The sequence below is a fragment of the Trachinotus anak genome, unplaced genomic scaffold, assembly GCF_046630095.1.
Source record: "Trachinotus anak isolate AG129_WGS33_773 ecotype Australia unplaced genomic scaffold, CSIRO_AGI_Tana_v1 ptg000011l, whole genome shotgun sequence".
Taxonomy (NCBI): Eukaryota; Metazoa; Chordata; class Actinopteri; order Carangiformes; family Carangidae; genus Trachinotus; species Trachinotus anak.
The window spans coordinates 12810604-12825088 of NW_027273862.1; the positions used below are offsets into that span (position 1 = coordinate 12810604).

At 39.8% G+C, this 14485-nt stretch overlaps 1 protein-coding gene across 1 annotated transcript in view; it reads left to right on the plus strand.

Moving 5' to 3' along the window:
• The first annotated feature begins 8251 nt into the window (after window positions 1-8251).
• Window positions 8252-14485, plus strand: part of LOC139627768 (CUB and sushi domain-containing protein 1-like) — a 400363-nt gene continuing 394129 nt past the window's right edge. The window contains exon 1 of the mRNA XM_071488859.1: window positions 8252-8432. Within this exon, the coding sequence (XP_071344960.1) occupies window positions 8297-8432 (136 nt within the window). The 5' untranslated portion in view covers window positions 8252-8296. The remainder of the gene's footprint in view (window positions 8433-14485) is intronic.

A 14485-nucleotide genomic window follows, 5' to 3' on the forward strand; every position in this document is an offset into this window, starting at 1 on the left:
CCAACAACAGCACAAACACATACACACACACACCCCTACAAAAGAACATTCAAATGATGAATTAAAGTCAATATCTTATTGTATCTAATCTTAGAATAAAATAAAATAACCACAAGGGGAAAATGGATAAAAATCAATCATAATGAATTACAACATGAAACAAAAGCTGTAACATTACTCTGAATGAGCATTACTCCAAGTTAATATAAATTTAATTAGAAAGACATTAAAAAGATAGGTCTTTCATTTCATTTTAAAAACACCAAGAGAGCTTCCCGCTCTAAAATCCAGAGTCTTTGTGTCCCACAGTTTAGGGGCATAAAAACAAAAAGTGGCTTCATTGGTATTTCTGTGGGACACTTAAAAGAAAGGCAGTGGAGAACCTTAGTGATCTGGGTGGAACATAAAATGAAAGAAAATCTCTGATATAGAGAGGAGCAAGGTTGTTTAAAGCTTTATAAACAAGTGAAAGAATTTCAATCAATTCTAAAAGGTATGGTAGTCAGTGCAGCATCTTAAGCAGTTATGTGATTTATTTTATTTGTTTTAATTGAGACTCCGCAGCATTTTGAACTAGCAGTAGTTTTTGTATAGCCTTTTTAGGTGATCCAGTAAAAACGAAGCTGCAATAGTCTAAACGGCTACTAATAAAAACATGAATAAGTATTTCAGCATCATTCTGATGTAAAAAAGGTCTGACTCTAGCAATATTTCTAAGATGAAAAAAGGATATTTTAATGATGTTAAAATGAGAGTTAAACTTAAGATCTGAGTCCAAAAATTTGTTTGCTGAGACATCCAAGTATAAAGTGTTCTCTTGCTGGTTTTGGTCCTATTAAAAGAATTTTGTATTTCTTTTTCTGCATTTAATTTTAGAACGTTGTTACCCATCCATGTATAAATTTCAGTGAGACATCCAAAGGCATTTGGGGAAACAGAGATTTACAATTGTGTATCATCAGCATAAAGATGGTAGTTGATATTGTGATGGTTAATAATGTTTCCAAGTGGAAGCATATATATATATATATATTAAATACTGTGGTACTGTGATACTTAAGGACTCATGCTAATAAACAATTGTCTATCAGGTGAGCATGAATAAAACCAGGCTAAAACATGGTCAGAGAGACCTGCCTATTTCTCTAGTCTATCACTTAAAATATTGTGGCTGACTATGTCAAATGTAACACTGAGGTCTAAAATAAGGAGGACAGCCATGTTGTTACAATCCACAATAATTCTTAGGTCATTTATAACTTTTGGTAGGGCAGTCTGATAATCGGATTGAAGCTTTTCTAAAATGTTACTGCTAAATGAGGAAATAGTTAATAAAAGTAAGTTTTCTCTAAATGTTTACCAAGAAAAGGCAGATTAGAAGTGGGTCTGTAAATATTCAAGACCAGTAATACAGATTGGTTTTTTCACTTGTTAAAGAAGTTGAATGTTCTGTTCTCACATAAATGAGGCATCTTAAAGCTTTTTCTGTCAAGTTGAATAAATAGAATAAATACAGTGGCTCATCCTGAAACCATTCAAATATGCTGTTTTTCTTGACCTGTGGGCACTTGTGGGGAACTGCTGACACTGGTTCAGTAAGCTAAACTTCAGCCTACTACGTCAAATACAATGAGCAAAGGTTTTTGAACCTGGTACCCAGGCAATGTACAGTGTTTTTGTCATTTGGGCACAAGTTGTGAACAGGTTCCACAGCACAGGTTGCAGTCCAAACCAGAGTACAGTATAGCTGGGTGTAGATAATACTAGTTTGGTTTAACCATAAAACATTTAAAAACAACTTATCTGTTGCACATCTTTATTTACAAACACAGTATTCAGTAACACAGTAACTCAGATTTCCTGGTTGAAGGTAGTTGTCAAAGATGCTATGACAACTACTACTGTCCTATAAAGGACCACATCAACATCACATATTTAAGGTAAAGTTATTTCTTTTAAAGGCACAGTAGAGCAGAAATAAGAAAACTAAATGAAACTTAAAATGCAACTATTTTTATGAATAATTAATCATCAACCTTACACAAAAGGTTCCTATAAGAATACTAGCCAACTGAGAGGTCAGTTGTCAATGATTAATGTTCTTTGCCATTCATCACTCACTCACTTATCAAATCCATTAATTGACTGCTGAACTAAGTGTATTACATCCCCCTCACACCCCTGAATTGGTGATTATCTGTGTTGTTATTAGGGGGTGGGTGTATTCAGAGAGCTTATGGGTTCTAAGGCAATGAATCATGGGACTATAAATACATCCAGTAGTTATTTTTTTCTTACCTGTTGTTGAGCTGTTGTCAGGCGGTGATTATAGCATAATCAGAAAAACTAAGCTGTAATATTTTAACATAGGCAGTTAAGGTTGCTGTGTTCTCTTCATTGTTTCGCTTGATGAAACTGAGTTAGTACAATACTTCTTTTTGGTAACTTAACATTTCTACCATTATTTTATAATGTTAATTGAGACTAACTTTTAGCCTGCATGTTTTTGCCTGAAGGGGCACTGAGATGGAAATTAGGTTAAATAGAGGGATTAGAGTGTAAGCCTAAAATAAATTAACTGAAAAATGGGTTGTTAATTTGTTTTAGGTTGATGTGAAGTGATAATCTAAAAGAAGGTTTTCACATCTAACTGCAATACCTCTGCTGAAATTCAAATGTAATTTTTGACACTATTTGTAGACTGAGAAAATATCTGTTATTATTATCTGGTCTAATGTGGAGGGCACATTCCACAGTTACCCGGTGAATCCTCCAGTTTTTCTAAACAGATATTGGGCCAAGTGCTTATTGTGGCTTAAGTTGTTCTTCAGAGACTATTGAAAAAAAAAAACCTGCATCCATAAAGCACATTGGGCTATATGTTTGTGTGAAAGGTGCTATATTCACCTCAATAGCTTCAGTTATTTATAGATAAAGCTGAGTTGAGTTGCTGTTTTACTAAAAGCTGACATATCTTAATTTCTGTCCCTCAGTGGTCTGAGCTCAAAAATCATGTTAAACTTTAAAGCTGTCAGAGACACACAACAGTACTTCCTCTCACTGAATAGTGAAAATAGAGTGAGAAGAGAAGAGTAGAGAATAGAGGTCTCTCCAGTGGAGATGCTGCCTGGGTGCCTCTGGAAACTTTGAACGAAATTATTGTTTGAAAGAACATTGCTGGAGCCTTTGACTGATTATTGCTAACCCGTTAAATTACAATCCGCAACTAAAGACTCATACCATTACCAAAATGAACAACTTCCTTGTTTTAGCATTGTTGTTTGCCTTGCGAGACCCTGCTTCCCCAAGCCACACAGCCCCCAGGATCACCACACACAAAACCCTGCACCATGTCAAGGTGATGATTGTAAGAGGAGCAAAAGAAGCTTTCAATTTATCAGTAAATCTATGCTCCAATACTTATCAATAGCCATGAGCTCTGGGAAGTGTCCAAAAGAATGAGAAACGGGTTTCCTCCATAACGTGGCTGGGCTCTTTCTTACAGATAGGCAGAAGAGCTCAGACATCCAGAGGGGCCTTGGAATAGAGCCACTGCTCCTCCATGTCGAATGGAGCCACTTGAGGTGGTTCAGGTGTCTGATCAGGATGCCTCTAGGGCACCTTCCATTGGAGCTTTTCCAGGCACCTCCAACCGGTAGAAGTTAGTCCCAGAGTGTACATATCACTTCTGACCTGGAAATGCCTCGGGGTCCCCCAGGAAGAACTGGAAAGCATTGATGGGGAGAGGGACGTCTGGACTACCTTGCTTTACCTGCTGCCACTGAACCCTGACTCAGTATAAGTTGTAGAAAATGAATGGATGTTTCATTATTTCTCCAGTCGAACCTGTGCAATTACATGTCTTAAAAATAATTGAAGACCTGTAATGTTGTATAGAGAACATTTACTTATGTCATATATCTAGTATTAAACTTGCTTCGTATAATCTTGAGGTTCAGTCTTTTAAAAAGATGAATGCACATTTAGAAAAAAATGACACACATCTTGTGAAAAGGTTGCAAACACAATTATCAAAGCAACCAATCTGTTTTTTCTAATGACAGTCATGAAAGAAGAATGCAGTTCAGATCTGAATGTACTCTCAGTGTTTGGATAATGAGGTCAAAAACAAACAAAACAAACAAATATATCTGAAGTGATAGGAAATACCTTTTCTTCTATTTTCAATTAATGTCAGTGCAGACATTGGTTTGTAATATATTATTCATCCACACTCTCTGCTTTAAGGTTAGCAGTTCCTTGCAACACAGAGCGAATGAGAACATGCCCTTTTCTTCTCCGTTGTCTTTTCACATGCAGAAACTCTACAAGACCCTGGATGATTTCATTAGTTCTTAGTGCATATATGAATCTAGAGAACTGTTTATGGTTTCCTTGGTTACTGACTTCATATTTTGTCATTTTTTCGCTACCAACATGTGTTTCTTCCAGCTGACACTGTAGTACAACTGCTTTTGGCTGCACCGCATGTCTAACCACATTATTGTGTTGTAACCACATAATTACAGGAAAGACCAACCTCAAGGGTATTATAGCTTTTATTCAATGGAACGCCTCCGTTACACTGCTTGAGAGGTGTTCTTAAGATGGTACATACATCAGAGCCCAGCCCCAAGCTACAGTATAAACCCAAGCTGCTTCTGAATACCTGCGTGAGCTGCGTTTGCTGTACTTGTGATTTCCGCTATGAATGTGAATGTGGACAAGTTGCTATTACTGAGCTGCTCCCAGTCCAGTGAAACCTCAGAGATCACTGTTGTTTGTGCCACAGATGATCCTCTCTGCCAAATGTTGCTCAGTTGAGCTTCATGCCCGTGTGGGAACATTTCTCAACAATAATCTCGAGGCCGGTGTATTCAAATTTACTCACGTAGCGATGCCTTTAGAAAAAAACAGGATGCACATAACTGACTCCACAGAGGAACGATTTTTAATTATATTTTATTCTGATTCATTCTGTTCTGCAATGTGAACTTGAAGTTCAGCTTAGTCTCTGTTGTTCTTTTTCCCTCTTTTAAAAGTTGTCCTTCTCCTGCATCTTTGACCAGTAGATGGCAGCCTTACTACACAGAGCTGTAGAAAGGAGCTATCCATGGTGCTGAATGGATTCTCTCTGTTAGTGTCTGGCTGGTTCACAGATTGTGTTTGGATGAATAATGTTTTTAGAATCAATCAATCAATCAGTCAATCTGTCTTTCTGTCTAATCCGATCTAATCTGATTTGATCTAATCTAATCTAATCTAATCCTATCTCATATAATCGAATCTATCCATACAGTATCTATCTATATGCATTTATCTGTGTGTCTGTCCCAGCCTGTCTCTGCAGCAGCAGATGTGTGTTGTGAAAAACGACTCTCTTGTCGGTTAAAAACGACAATCTTTTTAGGAGTGTATGCTGAATGAAGACTCCCACCAGTAGATGTAAAAAATGTTTTTATAAATATATATAAAATGACTAACCTAGTCCAATGCACAGAGAGCTACCAGCTTGATGGATGACTCACAGTAATGCTGTGAAATGGCTCAACCCACACACACACACACACACACAAACACAAACACAAACACAAACACACAAAGACACACACACACACACACACACACACACACACACACACACACACAGCCACTCGCTGAAACACACATGACACATACTGTAAAAACCCATGTGGCTTTCTCTCTCTCTCTCTCTCTCTCTCTCTCTCTCTCTCTTTCTCTTGCTCTCTTTCTCTCAATCACACACACACACACACACACACACACACACACACACACACACACACACACACACAGGCTGTGATATTAAAATTGAGATGGTTACCTATATGTATATGAAGGACGGAGGTTTCCAAGTAGAACAAATTCAGTGTGGATTAACATGGCAGGAGATTAGCAACAAATCTATTATAAAAACTATTTAAAGCAAAAACAGGCTGCTGTACCCTATAAATCCTGTAACATGTGGTCGTAGGACCCAAGGGGGCTTTTTAGGGGTCTGAAGCAAAATGAGGATTAGTTCAAATACAGTGATTTTTCCATGTTGTAACAGCTACTAGTATGAATGTTAGCTGATGATTCTGATTTATACATACAACAAATAAGATCTGTCTACAAAAAATCTTTCTCAGTAGACACATGTATGTGTCCCCATTTATAAGTGTGCTTGATTGGCTCCAGTAACTGCCAAGATGGCAACAGGTGGTAAATCCGCATCTAAACTCTGAAAAAATCTCTCTGAAAACTGCAGGGGATATAACAAAAGCTACGTCAGTTTTCAAAGTCTGTACTTTGGCCACCCACTTGCTGGCTTTTATTTTCATGAGTTGAAAGTAATGGGTGACACCTGCTGTGAAATACTGTAATGGGCCAAATTTAGAGTGACATGTAATTTGCATTTGCCTCTAAATCTTGCTGCTGCTGGTCGTCTTGGTGGCTCAGCGGGCTAAGTCTCCACGTTGTGTTTGTAGTGTTGTAATCTTGTTAGCGGGATCCTCTGCACATTTCACCAGGGACGGGGGATCAATAACTGGCTCGTGGCTCCGTTTGGGGTGCGCACACAGACACACATATGTACACAACTACTTTCAAGTACTTTCCTGGAACACTTTATTTGGGGTCACATGATGTTAAACACACAAGAAAAAAAATCATCATCTCCTCCTGCTCTACCTCCTGCCAGTCATTGTGTGTGTGTGTGTGTGTGTGTGTGTGTGTGTGTGTGTTTCCTGCCTTTTTCCTTCCAGTTCTTTTCTCATTTTTGTTTGTTCTTCTCTCTCTCTCTCAACCCACCGCTATTTCCTTAGTTTCCTCTTTTTTCCATCCTTTCCCCTCCCTTCTTTCATTTCATTTTGTCTCCACTCATTGTTTTCTCCCTTAGGTCCCATGTCTCCTCTTCCCCTCCATTGCTGTATGACTCCCTCTCTTCCTTCCTTTTCTCCTTCTTTCTTCAATCCTCCAACTTCTTCACTCTCTCTTTCCCTCTATCTCTCTCTCTCTTGTGAACCCCTCCTCTCCTTTTCTCTCTTTTCTGAATCCTAGTTCTCCTCCTTCCTCTGTCCTTTCCTCCTCCTCCTCCTTTCGTATTCTCTCGCTGGCTGTCTCCTCTCCCTCTTTTCCATCCCTGTCCCTCCTTCCCCCTCTTGTTGTCTTTCCTGAAATGCTTTTTCCTCCTTTTCCTTTTTCCTCCTCTGCTCTCATCCCTCTTTCTTTTCATCCTCCTTTACTTTTCTCCCTATTTTTTCTTTCCTGATAACTATTCCTCCCTTCCTTCCTTCCTTCCTCCCTTCCTCCCTTCCTGCCGCCTTCCCTTACCTCTGTCACTCTTCCCTCCCTTTCCACCTCTTTACTGAAATCACAACCTCTTTCCTTCTCTCTCTCCTCTGACCCCCTCCCTCTTTTTTCTTTCTTCCTGCCTCTTTTATTTCATCTATCACTTCTCCCTGTCTTCCCTGACATTGGTCTTATCTCCTCCCTATCTCCTTGTTATGGATTTTTTCTCCCTCTCTTTTTCATGAAATTGCTCCTTTCCCCCCCCCCCCGTCTGTCTTTCTTGAATCTGTTTCTTTCCTCTCCTTCATTTTCCTTACTTGATCCCCCGTCAAACCCCCCTCTTTTCTTCCCCTCTCTCCTCTCACCCCTTCTTCCCTTCTCCCTCCCTCTTTTCCTCCCTCCCGCTCACTTTCTTCCCCTCTTCGATTTCCTTCCTTCCTTCCTTCCTTCCTTCCTTCCTTCCTTCCTCCTCCACTATCCTCCACTTTCCCTCCCGGTCTTTTACTTCCCCGAGTAACCTCTCTTCCTCTCCTCGCGTCTGCCTCTCTCTCCCATGCTCTCGCTCCCTCTCTCTCCCTCTCCCTCTCTCAGTCGTCGCTCGCTCGCCGTGCTGTGCGGACCTACGGACCATCTCGCTCCTCTCCTTCACTGAATCTCCTCGTCTCTCTGTCTCTCTCCTCCGGTCCACCGGTCTCTGCTATGACAGCTCACACCAGCGGCGTGTTGCCCGATCTCAGACCGCCAACCCGTCACCGGTTGTCCTGTCCAAACGTTAACATGGACATGTGTGTGTGGGATATTCGTGATTGATCCTCGGGTGTAATATATATATTTTTTTGTTTTTTTTTTTGTTTTGTTTGTTTTTTATATTAAAAACGAAAGAAAAAGGAGGAGGGGGGCGGCCGTCCTCTTTTACCCCCCTCCGCTTCCTTCAGCCAAGCAGAGCGGCAAGGTGGGGAGAAGGCTTTAAAATTAAGCCAGCTTGGATTTATTTAACAGCAAAATGACGGATTTGGGAGTGCCGGAGATGCTGCTGATGAGGAGGAGGCTGCATGTGAAGAAAACGGGCAGGCTGAGACGCGACCTCCCGCTTCTCCTCCTGCTGGGGCTTGTCTTCGGGGATTTCTCCTCGTCCAAGGGTGAGTTTGGGAGGTTTTCGATTTGTCTGCGTTTCTGTGTGCGTGCCCGCGCGTTTGCATGCCGGCATGTGCGTGTGTGTGTGTGTGTGTGTGTGTGTGTGTGTGTGTGTGTGTGTCAGAATATTCGCAGGTCGGTCTGTCTGCGTCTGTGCGCACACTCGAGAATAAGGAAAGGTGGTTAATTCGTGCCGTTTTGTTGCTGCGGACATCGTTGGTGTGTGTGTGTGTGTGTGTGTGTGTGTGTGTGTGTGTGTACGTTTGTGTTAGAGAGTTGCGGATGTGCGTGTGTGTGTGTGTGCGCAGCTTCGCAGCTCTGGTTGTGTGTGTCCTTCTGTGCGTGCGTGTTTCAGATACCGTGAGTGTAAATGGGAGAATTAGAGCTAGCATATATGCACGCACTGGGGCTTAGTGTGTGTGTGTGTGTGTGTGTGAGAGAGAGAGAGAGAGAGAGAAACAGAGTGCAGTGCCCAACTTGGACACAATATCACATCTGAGGAACAGTGCAGGCAAGCTCAGTTTTGGGCCTCCATGCTGTGCAGATATTTTTTTTTATCAATATGAATGAACCAAAATTCCAAGTGGTTCGTCCCAAGTGTAGACACCAAATCTTGTCTTGGCGACTAACTTAAAATCCTGTGTTAAAGTAAACAAAATGAGCAGAGAGAGACTGGGACGCAGACACACAGGCAGGGATGGGGTGAAATTTCATCTGGAGGGCAAGTGGAGAGGAAGGATGCTCATGGTGAAACATGATTTTGTGGAGTCACACTCACAGAGGAACAGTTGTCTCAAAGGTTGTGGAGAGTCTGATGGTATGACACGGAATTGGTGTTATTTGTCAGCAGCCCAGCAGGTCTGTGTTGATGGGGCTTTCGTCACCATGGAGGCTGCTCATGCTGTAGATAGATAGATTGATAGATGGATAGAAACGAACGCATTAACATTCCCCTCGTTTGGTGGGACCGTTACTGTTACTCTGTTTATCAATAGCTTCTCTGTGTGCACTTCTCCTCCCTCTCTGTCTCAATGCCTGTCCTTCTGTATTTCCCTCTCAACCCCCCCCCCCCCCCCCCTCTCACACACATGCACACATCTGTCAGGTCTTTCCCCTCTGTGATTAAGAGGAATATAGTTTCTAGCTGTTTTAAAATTCCTAGTAATTGTTTGTGTGTGTGCATGCCTTTCCCTCATCACTGATCTACCTCTGGACGTTTTATACTGTCCATTTTTATTTTGCGTCTGTGTGTGTTTTGTTGTTATCTTTATCTGTGTTCCATCGCCATACACGCTGACTGTCAACCTGGAAATAAAAAGATTTGAATGAAAATGTGATTGCTGGAGAATTGTGCCCGCTCATGAATATGATGATGGTGCGTTTAAGCTTTTTATGATGGAAGCAACTGCGTCTTATCACCTGCAATTTATCTTTCACTTCAGTATGTGTGCACGTTTGTGTGTGTGTTTTTCACTTTTTACCCATTGTCAGCAGTTTTACAGTGGCTGCTTCTATTATTACTCCCAGTTTAAAAAAAAAAAAAAAAAAAAAATGTTGAACATGTAACACGTAATTTACCTGTTTAATCCAACACTAATGAGACCATGATAATGGCCACACGTAAAGCCTTTTAGTGTCACATTATTACTCTGTGATGTGCAATAGACCAGCAGCTATTTTTAGCGGTTGAAGAGCTAAACACACAGAGACAGAGTATAAGAGAAAATTAAAGGGCAGACAGACATCTGGAAAGACAGACGGAGGGTGGCAATAATTTATTTTCATCAAACCTCAAACCCCAGATGGTTGTCAGCCTTTTAAATGTGATGTCGCATTTTAAATTCCAACACACAACTAATTATTGATTGTCTGGAAATGTCACTTAAAATTGTTATAAGAAGTCAGGTATCTTAAGACATGAACAGAAGTGCAAATTAAATATTAAAGAACTAAAGTTTTTAGGATGCTAGTGATTATTTTTCATGATTTAACAATAATTTAATAAAAAGCTTGCCAAAATCTAAATCCATTCCTCGTCACTGAATTGGGATCCTCCTGCTCTTACTTTGACATTGATATTAGACATTCCTTTGATAATCACCACAAAAACTATTTTTGTAAGTATCACATGTAGTAAGTACAAGCTGAGCTGAACAATTTTGCCTGACATCTTAATAATTTTTAACTCAACCAACAAGTATACCCTGTAAGTAAAGGAACTAGTTCCTAATTAAATAGCCTACACAAATAGGATTTCATTGAAAAGTCTTGGATTGGGAGACATTAGTTAATTCATAATGATACATAAAAGTGTGCTAATTGTGAAAAATTTGTATGCGAACGTTATATGGATACCCATATAACAATATAAACAAAAAAAGATTTCTGTGGTCTGCCCTACTCCATTATTTACAATATTTACAAACACTGAGTTGCCAAACTCGGCTTTTTATCAAATCTCAGACAGAGAGAAAAAAACAAAAACTAATTCAACCCATTCATCAACAGGTTGTTTCAGCCAAGAAATGTCCAAACATCCAACTGTGATGATGATTCCCATAAAACCCAGCTACTGTTCATATAAACAGTGTGTTGTTAACTACACTCTACTAAGGACAGTACAAAAGACACGCATACTTTAGTCACTTTTAGGGGAATTACATAGACTTGATTCATTTCCTGGAGAACCTAACCACTCTTAGCCTGTCCTTAACCAATTAACTAGTCTTTAGTCTGAAATTTGTCCCCAAAAGTGACTTCAATCAGACACGCACACACACACACACACACACACACACACACACAGATGAGAATAACATGTCTGAGAACTTCATTTTAGTCTCCCACTGGGACTATGAAGCACTTGATTAATCACTCATGCGCACACTCATTTATACACTTAGAGAAATAAACACACGCACGAACGCAGACACAGACACATAGGACATTACAATGACTTATTTTGATTCTCTTTTCAAAGTTAAGACTGATTTAAATGTCTCTTTCTAAAGCTTTTTAATGTTTTTATCCTTATGAGGACATTTAGACCAGTATGCATACTCACACACTCACACACACACACAAGTGCATGCACACGGTGGCAATTAGCTGACATTGAATCAATGCCAAACAACAAGATATTGGAACTAGCTGTCTGTCCCCCTGCCTGGCATACTAATAACACACACACATGGGAAACACACAAACTGAAAATCTCTCTCACGCACACGTGCGCACGCACACACACACACACACACACACACACACACAGAGTTCTCGTGGATGAGACGATAGCTAATTAAAACAGAGCTATCTGCCCCATCCAAATTCACTGTGGGTCTACAAAACAGAGGGAATGAGATGTATAGAAGTGTGAAATGTGCCATAAAATATAAGCAGGGGGAAGACAACTTTAAATAGTGCAATAAAATGTGAAAGAAATAGATAATGTGCATGTCAGATCAAAAAATATTTTACCAGACTTGAGCTTGGAGACTCATTCTTGACCTTGGGGACACCTTCACTGTATGCTTAATACAAGGTTCACTTACTTAGTCATTGCAAAAGCTTTTGACTGGATCCAATGGCATTCGTCAGTGAATGAAATATATAACCACCTGTTATCACATGACTGAGGTCCTGTGCTTAGGTCATGTGATGCCACCTGAGCTTGTTACATTCGCTGAGCAGGGCTGTCGGACACAAAGGAAAGCTCTGGGAATAGATAAATAGGAAGATATTATGTTTATAATTCACCACGTATATTTTTGAAGAATTTAGAAGAATAGAGTATAATAAGTTATCCTATTTAGAATTTATAAACAGGTTGTAAACATGATATACATGCATTTATAGTACACTGTAATGTAGTTATAAGCAGATGTTAATGTTTATTGATGTATCTGTCAGCAAATATAACTCCTCTGGTGGGCACCCGTAAGTGGAGACTGCTGTATAAACAGACAATAAATGTAAGAGTTGTAGTTATATAAAATATATCTTTGTTATAATTTTTGTACATTTAAATTTTTGTACCTAAACATGTCTCTATATCTGCTTACAACTACATTATAGTGTGTTATAAACCTTTTATTAAATGTTTGTATTGTTTTCATCAATATTAAATGTGCAACTTACAGTAAAGTGTTCCTGAATTTACTGAATTGTAGCTTACCTATTCAACATAGGTGTTGTTTTTCATCTAAAAACAAGACACACAACCCCAGTGAATTAAAGGATTATTATTTGTTTTTAAAAAAAGTAAAGTTGACAATCTCAGTTTGGTTTTGATAATCACTCACCAAATCCTCTGATTTGTCCAGATTCTCTCAAGTGCAGTGCAAGTTCTATGCATATGCAGAAACATGTGTTGGTTTGTGGCTGTCTCTGCGTCTCTCTGTCTGTAATGATACATTTCTTTGTAGCTTGCTTTAAATTCAGCTGTGTGTCTGTTGTGTGTGTGTATCTGTGTGCTTTGTGTTTTAACTTTCTGCTTCCTGTGTATGAGAAGCATGGGAGCACTTATAACTTTCACCTCTACGTTGGAGAGACATAGTAAAAAGCACACACACAGACACACCAAGACAAGGACAGAGATTTTTTCTCAGTTTTCCTCTCAGTCACACTGAAGACCGCACACAGTTCAAACAAAAAAAGCAAGGAAGACCGTGTGTATGTGTGTGTGTGTGTGTGTGTGTGTGTGTGTGACCTGTAACAGAAAGAGCGTCATTGAGTACTGATGATTTTCAGGTACTTGAGGGTCCTTCTAGTTGTCCAGTGAGACCAGAGAATACACACACACTTCAATACAGTTAACTACTGCAGAGTACACAGTTCACTGGAGAGCAAAGAGGTAGAGTGTGAATGTGTGTGTAAGAGAGAAAGAGACACAGAGAGGGAGCAGCAGAGAGTTATAATGAATCTTGGAAGCCACGAACCCTTCGTTTTTCATTCTCTCAAGCTTTGAAATTCAAATATAGATATATTGATATACATGCAGAAGACTTGAAGTGAAACGGTGCGACAGAATAGAGTTAACTATCAGGGAACACACAAAGTATGTATACATGGGTCATTATGCTTGTGATGCTGGAAAGAAAAAGGGCTTTTTTTGCCCTCCATGCTGGCTTGAAAATGAGCGAGTAATCTATCTTTATAGTGTTCAAATGACAGAACTTTTAAAAGAGCCATGGCCTACATACAGTAGACTAATGCAGGGGGAGAGGGCAGTGAGAGAGACACAGGGGGGGAAAGACGAAAAAAATGTGTGAAGAGAGAGAGAGAAAGAGAGAGACTGAGATAGAGGCAGAGATCAGAACAAGTGTATTCAAGACAGATTGAGACAGGGAGGAAGCAGAGGAGCTGCTATGCACTGAGAGACAAAGCGAAGGAGAAAATGAAAATGTATTCCCCAGCAGACGTGATTAATCAGGAATGACTTTTCCATCTTGTGCTGCTCGGCTAGTAATGTCTGGCATTAAGTAATGACATCATAACCCTGTCCGCCCTGAATTTATACCTCAGATATGGAGGGAAATCCACTGAGCTGACCCGAAGCCAGAGGCAAACAGGGCTCTAAAATCTGTTGATATTAATGACTGGACTCAAATATTTCATGCTTGCTGTAAATACTGCATCACACACTGCAGAATCTTACATCCATCTGTCATTAAAAATCAGAGAGGACAGTGTGAAAAAAGGAAATAAAAGAGCATGTGTATATCATATGAAATAGCATGACAAAGCTTGAAATTATGGACATCATAAAAGTGCTGTTGCATAGCTGGTCCAATTGTTTTACCAACCATTAGTATGCATGGGTAAATGCCATGTCTGCTTTAGTTGTCAGGCTCTTTTTCTGAACCACCATGTTAATGTGTTTTTTTTTTCTGAAACCTTTAAACCCAACTGACAGAGACACAATTTTTAAAATGTTGGCTTTGTCTGCATACATCCAGTACCTGAATAAAGATATTAAAGGTATTAAAACACCAAATACCTATCTGATGAGCTGTGTGCTGGACCAAGCATTCTAATTTATATCATGACTTGAAACTTT